This window comes from Corvus cornix, chromosome 3 (genome assembly GCF_000738735.6).
Source record: "Corvus cornix cornix isolate S_Up_H32 chromosome 3, ASM73873v5, whole genome shotgun sequence".
NCBI classification, from domain to species: Eukaryota; Metazoa; Chordata; class Aves; order Passeriformes; family Corvidae; genus Corvus; species Corvus cornix.
This window is the reverse complement of record NC_047056.1, coordinates 51,005,628-51,014,253: the sequence shown is the minus strand read 5'-3', so window position 1 is coordinate 51,014,253 and position 8,626 is coordinate 51,005,628. Positions and strand designations below refer to the sequence as shown.

The following is an 8,626-nucleotide window of genomic DNA, read 5'->3' as shown; positions in this document are numbered from 1 at the left end:
CCAGCTTTTTCTTATTGTGTCAAGTGCTCCAGGAACTACATCTCATGTCCAGGCCATTTGCTGTGGTAATTATTTCCTCAACAGATGTGTGGTCCCATGCATGGGAAGAAATGTTAGTATTTATATACTCTGAAAAATATCTCTAAAAAAAAAAAAAAATTAGAAAGTCAACAGTGCTTGTATATATAACCTGAAGTGAAAACCCTACACAATTCTGAGGCCAGTAGACACTGGATTAAACTTTGTACTGGGTGCAAATCCTTGGATATACATCCTTGTTCCTGTTGTTCCTCTCCTGCTTTCAGAAGCAGAGAGAAAATGAAACTCAACTGCCCCAGGCAGTACACAAGCCACATTCTCCTCTGATTGTTACAGATTTATTTTAATTCCAAGTTTCTCTGTCTCTTTCTACATGGTGTTCCCAGAAGCCCTGAGCACTTTTATTAGTATTGTTAAGATAAATCTAAAATAAGAGAGACAAAGGTCTCTTCCTAGTCCTGTCTCGGCTCCAACTCAGCACTGAGCCTTATATTTACTGGTTTGGTTGTTTTGTTTTTACTGAATTTTCACGGCTGAGCCCTTCAGTACTTAAGGAGCTGTCAAGAGCTTGTACCGAGAACTACTTCCTGGCTGGGGTAGGTTGGTGCCCTCAGTACCAAAATGGGCATCTCACAGAATCACAAAGCACTTGGTATCTGTCAGCATACTCCGGCCATTCTGTGAATCCAGACAAACCAGACTCAGGCTTGCAGCAAATAGAAGCAGAAGCAAAAACATCTGTGGTTATCTGGCAACACAGAGCTGTCTGGTCTCACCCCTCTGGCAGAAGGCCTGGGTCTCTGTCCCCCTTCTTTCTGCCTGTGGAGCACAGGTGTGCAGGCACTCGCCAGCTCAGGTCTGGAAGCAGAAGTGCTGCACCAGAGTGAGAGCACTGGGGCCAATGAGCTGTGCTGAGCTCCTGCTCTGCTCCTCCAGTCCAGCTGGCTTGGACCCAGACAGCTCAAGTTTCTCTGCATATCACTTCCCTGCTCTCCAGATTCTGGGGCCAGCACAGGCAGAGGCAGCCCAGATCTGTTTGCACACAGGATCTAAGTTGTTTTCCTGTTGCACAAAGCAGAGCAAAACAAGATGAAAGGGGTAGCAGCTGGAACTACACAGCTTTGTACAGATTCCATAACCATGCACACATTTGCTGGATCTGGAAATGAGGAGATGCTTTTCAAGCATTTTGCACTTGTAAAAGTCTGCTAAGGGAAATTCACCCATCCTGCAACTTTAAGAGCTACAGCTGTGGAGCGTAAGCACAGAGCAGGAAGCAGTTTTGCTTACCCACAGCTGCCTTCCTCATGCAGCAACTCTTTCTCCCTACTGGAGGGTGCACTTTTACCTGATAAAAAGAATTGGCAGTAAGCTAGAAAACAATCAAAAGGGCTTTTTTCTTCCACTGCCCTCCTACTTTCTGCCTGGAGAGATTCAGAGAAAGTAGGACTTCTGTGAGGAAAAGAATCACAACCTGAAGCTGCTGTACTAACTTCCGGTTAACACTGCATGAAAGCATTCAGGGAGCTCCTCACCCACTTCCTTCACAAGTCTAGAAGACGAGAAAATGAAAGCATATGACACTGCCACAGATGAATGAGGTACATTCAACATTCATGACTTTTTGTGCACAGTCTGGTCAATCCGAAGGGCAGTCATTCTTCTATTGAATCACGCTGCAAAATGATTTCTCTCTCACTGTCCTGTTTTCTGAACAGTCCAGCTGTTCAGAAATACGCTCCTTGCAGGAATTCAGTTTGCTTTCATTTCAGATTGCAAATAAAAAGAGAAACCAAAGCAGTAAGAATAACACAAATTTAAGTATGTGCTTTTATTTTATACTTTCATGGCACATTTTCATTTGTAAACATTAAATAACCAGTCCTCTTCTTCAGATGTTGAAAATAACCACCAGACATTTGAGAGAATTACCTGAGATTTAAAAACAAAAAATAAAAAAAAAAAAGAAAAAGATCTGGCATCTTTTACATTACTCACATACAGTACCATTTTAGGAAGACTTACAAAAGGGAATGTTTTCCAAAATAGGACAGTTTTCTTTTGACTATAAAGCTATACAAAATACATTAAAATGCCTTAGAATGATCAGCCTTATTAAGAGGATGTGGCAAATCACTGTTTCAAACAATTCCATTAATGCATAGCTGAAACACTGCATCAGTCCTGCAGCAGCATGATATCCACATTGTCGTGAACACCTTGTAAAAGCAGCTCTCCTTGGTAGGTGACAATCTTCCGTCGTTTTGCTGCCTTAAGCGTTCCCACCAAGGCTTCAAAGAGGTTGGCACACTTTTCATCAGCAAACAGCACACCAAATTTCACACTCACTTGTCCATCAGCATCTAAATAAAAGACATAATGTAGATTTCCTTCAAGTTAGGAGAGTACTGGGGAAATAAGGTAACATACAGAACATTGAAAGTAAACCCCACTCTGTTTCCCAATTTATCTGGGATCATATTATGAATGCTGATGATAAACAGTAGGCAGAACTCCTGCCTAATCTAACTTTGCCTTTCCTTCCAGAGACTCATATCGAGGACCACATATCTGCTATGTTTACTTTTATTGATGACTTCCTGAAACCTATGACAAGCACAGGCTATTGAACCTCTTCACAGTGTTTGGAGGAAAATAGTTTTAAATAATTAAAATCCTAGAATCCTAGAACATCTCAAATTGGAGGAGACCCCTAAGGATCAAGTCCAACTCCCTGCTCCTCCAACCTAAATCTAAACCATACATGAAAATACTTTTTTCACAATTTTTTCACTCATTAGTATTTGAGGTTCACATTGAAAAGGCTGCAATGTGAATTTTCACACAAAGCAACAATTTAAAAATATATTTTAAAGTTGTGTTATTCCTAAAAAGCAGATGCAGTCATACAAAATGCAAGACGTACATATCCATTTAGGTTTTGAAAAACAAGTGGAACTGAACAAATGGCACCAGAACTGACATATAGGAGCAGGCAGCACAACCACAAACTGCATAAATATTTGTAAAGAAAGGAGTTTTAGCAATGAAAAACAATCTTAAGAAAAAAAGGTACCTTCTAAGCAAGTTTAAGGAAGTTTGGAACTACACGTACAACTCCTGGATTAGTTTTAGGCATACAAACCAACTTCTTCCAAATAATACAATCATCAGCAGAATTGAAACGCATGAATTCTGAAGTAGAGAAGTTACCAAGGAAGGAGGTGGAAGGAGGAGGTGCAACTTTCTTCTGTGGTGACTGTAGCAAGTATTGAAAACGTGAATCTTGCAGCTGATTCAGGATTCAGGGAGCAGGACTTCAAGCCCACATCCTCTCTGCTGCAGAGGCTTAAATGTTTAACTTTATAACAGAACTACTTTAAAGGATGGGACATAGGTGGTACTGTACAGTTCAACATTAAGTGCATATGTAGGATTTCAGGTTACCTAAGCCTGCTTATTTAAATTTGCCAAGTTCATAGCTTGATATAACATGACTACATCTGTACAGAGACATTACAATACTTACTTTTGGTTCCCAGCCGCCGAATCTCCTCAACTAAGAGGCTAATTTCATGTTCCACGTTCATTGTGGTCTAAAAGTAAAATAAATTTTTACAAAGTTATTAGGAATCCTGTAAATCCTTTGCACTGTTCTGCCGTGTTCTCAGTTCTTTAGGGATGTCACAACACTTCATAAATCCCAGGAGCCTGGAGACACACGACTACAGGATAATCTAGGATTTTTGTCTTGAACAGATGAAGAGCCTCTGCACCTCCACATTTGAAGGGAAGAGAACAGAAGTTACAATCTTGTTACATTCTATACACAAATATAAGGAGCCAATCTCAAAATATGAAAGATGTGGGAAGGTCAAGGAAAAGGAGGGTTGTTTGTTTTAAAGAATGAGCTTAAGCTGCCACAGAATCAGAGCAACTCCTTAACATCACAGGTCTTCAGGGGCAACTTTCCATCGACGGCCTCAATTAAAATGGAACATCTGCCTTTGAATTTCTCTCTGGGATACGTGATAGATTTGGTTTCTTAAACCACACCACAGCTTTCTACATGTGCTGGGAAGATACTGCAGGCATCCTGCTGGTTACAGACACACATGGTGTCCGTAAGGACAGCAGCTCCTGCACACCTGCTACTGAGAGCAGAACTGATCCAAACTATGCAAGTGACCTGAGGCAGTTAATGTTTTTGCCTTTCATAGTGATCCTGAAAATCTACTAATAATTCCAAACATATCCTGGGCACCCCTTTGCCCTGAAACACAGCAATTTGCACCAATGTACACCAATGCCTTGCAACAGCTTAGCCTTAGGCAGCCCAGCATATGGCAACGCTGCAGTCACACAAAACACTATCTATCTATAGTGTCCAAGGTTAACAACTACAGACACCTGAACGGTGTTTTATGACCTATGCTGTGCAAAGCAGCATCAACACAATGAAACCATTAGACATTGAACTCCTCAAGCAAAAACCGGGATTAAGGTAGGCAGAAGAAACTAGGCACCACAGACAAAGCAAACCATCAAATGCAGCTTCCACGGGTGCCAACAATGCAGCCTGGAACAAAAGCCACTGAGAGCTTCTGGAGCTGAGCTAGCTAAAAGGGGTTCAGTGAGCACTGAAACCCACTCTGTTGTTCAAGAAACCGGGATTTCTGCACTAGTATGTAAGTGGAGTTAAAAAATAAGCATCTGAATGCATCACAAACTTCCTAAGAGAAAAGCTTCCCCTCCTTTCTTACTGAATTAAAATAGGTAAGAGCAACACAGTTCCACTTCCTGAACCCTTATGATTTATCCAAGAGGCAAAAAACCCATTGCAACAGAGTCTGATTTTAAGATCCAAAATTGACATGCAAAAATTTTTTCTTTTTAACATGCAAAATTGAGCAAGGTTAATTATCAGCACGGGTTTCATGCAAAGCCCCAACCAAACCACAGGTTCATCCCTAGTGCACAGGAACAGCAGCAGACTGACAGGTGACATTGCAAATGGACCACCACTACCTAGGGCAAGGCAGCAAGGCTGCACAGCTGCAACTGCCTTAGGTGAATTCTACAAACTTCTGGATTTTGTTTGAGTCGGCACTAAATAGATCAAGTCAGCAAGGAAAATATGACCCATCTATTAGAAAGCTTACACTCTCACTATTTGTCAGACTGCCAGTTCTGATATTGGTCATCACAATGGCATAATTAGCTCCTCTTTGAAGACGTTCTTCTCATTTTAAAGGCTCTTTTTTACCTTCAGCTCTTTAAATTCACGTTAATTTCTAATTATTTTCATACATGTACACCATCAATATAAACTGCAGTATCTAGAATGAAAAAAGTTAAATTCTACATTATTAGGCAAGACTTTTGAGATCAGAGAAGCATGAGCAAGGAGTTGGGATGCTCAGTATTTCAAAACTTAATTACTTGCCTTATACTGTAGATACTCAGCACAGGAACTGTCAAAGGTGCACACCAACTATTAGACTCTAATTTAATTTCTGATGCCAATACACTGCTGCAAGGCAGTACGTGGTATGGAAACTAAACTTCTCCTTATTTGGTGCAAACGCGCCGAAGCGCTGCGAGCAGACGCACACACCCCCACACATCTGTCACCCACCGCGCCGACCTGTCCCCTTGCCGGCACTGATGGCTCCTCGGCAGGGCCGCGCTGGGCGGCAGAGAGCGGCTCCCTTCCCACACCCCGGCGGGATCCGACTCCCGCCGCCGCCTGCGCAGGGAGCACCGGGAAGCGGGCCCCGCCCGGGCGAGCGGCAGCCGCACCCAGTGCCCGAGCAGAGCCTCTGCCCCCGCAGCGCAGGGAAGGAGGGACGGCTCCCCGGGCTGGAGGGAGGGGAGGAAGGAAGAAAGCACGGACGGACGGACGGCTGTCCCCCACCCGCTCCCGCCCGCCGCCACTCACCCGATGCCGCCGCCGCTGTGGCCGCTCGGAGCCGGCGGAGCCGCGGGGCAGCGCCGGGCGGGGCGGGAGCGGAGGGGCGGGCGGAGGGAGCTCTGCCCCCGCCGGGCCGCGCCGCCCCCCGCGCTGAGCTCCCGCCGCCCCGGGGCGGCGCTCCCGGCCATCTTGGGCTCGGCCCCTGCGGGATGCTGTGGGAGCGCGCTGGCGCTGCTGCGCCCTGTGTCCTGCTGGGACCTCTCTCCCCGTGCCGTGCCCGCGGCAAGGGCGCTAGTGAGTTTGTTGGGTAAAACGCCTTCCAAGGCCAGCCCGTCAGCAGCTCCCTCTCTGCCAGCGGATCAGCTTTCAATAATTCACCGTGTTGCTTTAGTCACTTTCCGTCACCGTACCATGCCCCATGCGCCCCATCTCTGCTGGCTTCCCCGGGTGGCATCGTGCCACTTTCCTTAGGCCCCCCACATTTATTTTCTCCTAGAAAATCAGTTCTCCTTCCAAGGAAAATGAACGAGCTAGGTTAACACCATTTACTTTCGATAAAGTTGTGTTGAAGTGTATCTCTATTTCCATTCAGCACCCATGTCGTTGCACTCTACGCTGCAGAAAGAATGCAATTTATTTTTTTCTGTGTTGTATCATGGCATTGACTATTGTCTCTCTTGCTTCCTCTTCACCTCAGAAACGTTTACGTCCTCTCTCAAGGACTCAGGCATTTAAGCCGAGAGCTGCATTAACTCCTACAAAGCAACGAAGCTGCCGCCAACGCCCCAGGCAGAGTCAAGGCTCGCACCAAGGCTCTCCGAAGAATTCTCACTGGCACAGCTGAAGGCATTGCCGTTCCCGGCTGTCTGTCCCGCCTCCTCATCAGACGTGACTGCCCCTAAAGCAGAGTTGATATAAGAAATTATTTCCAGCCCATGCAATTCACATTTTCATACACTAGTTTCTGAAGGTGAGATTCTTTCTCAGACTGTGAGCTGTGCCAGCTGGGGCTGGTCCCTTATTACATTCTCCCATCCCAGGTGTGAGGAGGAATTAAATAGGTGATGGCACCTTAAATCACTGCAGCAAGCTCTGCTAGGATTCAAACCTGCAGCTAGATAAATTGATTTACACAGTGGAAATGATGCCAAGAAGATCACATTTTTATCACTCCAGGGATTGTGGTCCAAGCCCATTGCTTTTCCAAGGGATTTTTTGGATGGTGTTTTCATGGAAAGATTAACTTTTCCATCGAATAATCACTATTTATCTATCAGTTACAGAATCTTTGGTTACTAAAAAACCCAAACATACTGCTTTCTGGTTGTGATATGCTATCAAAACGTTTTCCAGAACAGATTGGATATATTTCACATCAATAAAGGGTGGTCTTTGCAAAAAACAAACCTTGATAGTTAGGGAAACAAGATTAAAAGGCCTACATTCCTACGTCGATAATGAAATCAATGAAATTTAAATCTATCGGAATTGAATCAAAAGACAGTGAAAATTCCCAGGAAAATGTAGTATCTGAAGAGCACTGATGCTCTGTGCATATGATGCCATATGTGTGTACTGCTTTTCCTAAGATCTTTGTTATACTGGCTGACAAAACACTAAATATTACAGTAAAAAAAGGTACTTTTTTAAGGTAGATCTGAGATAAAGCTTTTAAAAGGGAATCTGATTAGTATATTAGCAAGTTAAAGATTCCAATTATTTAGTAGTATAGAATAAAAGTGCTTATCTTCTGGTTTTATTGTCAACAACATGCTTTCGGTTGCACATATTCTAGATTTCTTAATCATCAAAAAACATCATTACATTTGCACAAATAATGTAGGCCTTTTCATAATGTGATTGCTATTATGGATAATTTATGTTTGATCAAGTAATAGTTTGTGACTTTTCAGACTAAATGTATTATTATTGTTGTTGTTGTTATTATTACTATTATGCCGATGATTAAACCTATGTTAAAAATTCTCTTCAGTTTTGACTCATAGACCCTAATATACAAGAAACATCAACTACACATCTGAGAAAGATGAACAAAAATCTGTAATTGCTCATCTTATTTTCTTTTACCACATTTTTTGAATAAGTGCAATATATTTTTTAATTCTGTCTTTTGAAAAGAAAGTGTTAGACCCAAGTATTTGTCACCAGACATCAGGAGATTATTGAAACACTTTTGTTACTATTTTTTACGTGGCTCTTCCTGGTCATGTAATGTTAAAATAGGTTGATAAGAAATCAAAACCATCTGTTACCATGACAATTAAGGTAACAGATACTGCCAAAGTACAAAAATTAGCTGGGCAGCATCAGAACTGAGTGACTGATTATATCCTTACAGGGACAGCAGCAGTAAGCAGGAAGCATTATAATTATGGAGATGGTGATTTCCCATCATTCTGTTTCCACAAATTTATGTTGTTTTAAAAATGAAAGAAGCGCAAAATTGTTCTTTACAAGCTTACAGGACAGACATGGAAATATTGCTCATACATATTTCATATAACCGGGGAAGGTCATAATCAGACTCATAATTCATTATGCATTTTAGCTGCATAAGAGTACTCCTTAAAACTCATGAGATTCTGCCTTAAAACAGACTATGCTGATTTGACCTTCCTTGGCATCTCTTTATTGTTACTGACCCCCCAGATG

At 42.8% G+C, this 8,626-nt stretch overlaps 1 protein-coding gene across 4 annotated transcripts; it reads right to left on the bottom strand.

The window, feature by feature from the left end:
• Positions 1 to 1,846: 1,846 nt before the first annotated feature.
• On the bottom strand, positions 1,847 to 6,046 carry ABRACL (ABRA C-terminal like). 4 transcript variants are annotated; one of them, XM_039569986.1, is made up of 3 exons: positions 5,981 to 6,046; positions 3,569 to 3,635; positions 1,847 to 2,402 (listed from the first exon to the last, which is right to left on the bottom strand). In XM_039569986.1, exons 2-3 carry the CDS (start codon positions 3,627 to 3,629, stop codon positions 2,218 to 2,220), a joined length of 246 nt encoding a protein of 81 aa, XP_039425920.1. In that variant the 5' UTR covers positions 3,630 to 3,635; positions 5,981 to 6,046; the 3' UTR covers positions 1,847 to 2,217. The 4 variants fall into 4 exon arrangements, with proteins under 4 accessions (XP_039425920.1, XP_010398175.1, XP_010398192.1 ...); XM_010399873.3 differs by lacking the exon at positions 5,981 to 6,046 and adding an exon at positions 5,678 to 5,889; XM_010399890.3 differs by lacking the exon at positions 5,981 to 6,046 and adding an exon at positions 5,687 to 5,768.
• Positions 6,047 to 8,626: the final 2,580 nt, after the last annotated feature.

Bases quoted from the DNA above. Each gene is read 5' to 3' on its own strand.
- ABRACL (XM_039569986.1), bottom strand. From the start codon at position 3,629: ATGAACGTGGAACATGAAATTAGCCTCTTAGTTGAGGAGATTCGGCGG. The intron at 2,403-3,568 runs GTAAGTATTGTA...TCTTTTATTTAG, and splicing joins TCGGCGGCTGGGAACCAAAA to ATGCTGATGGACAAGTGAGT.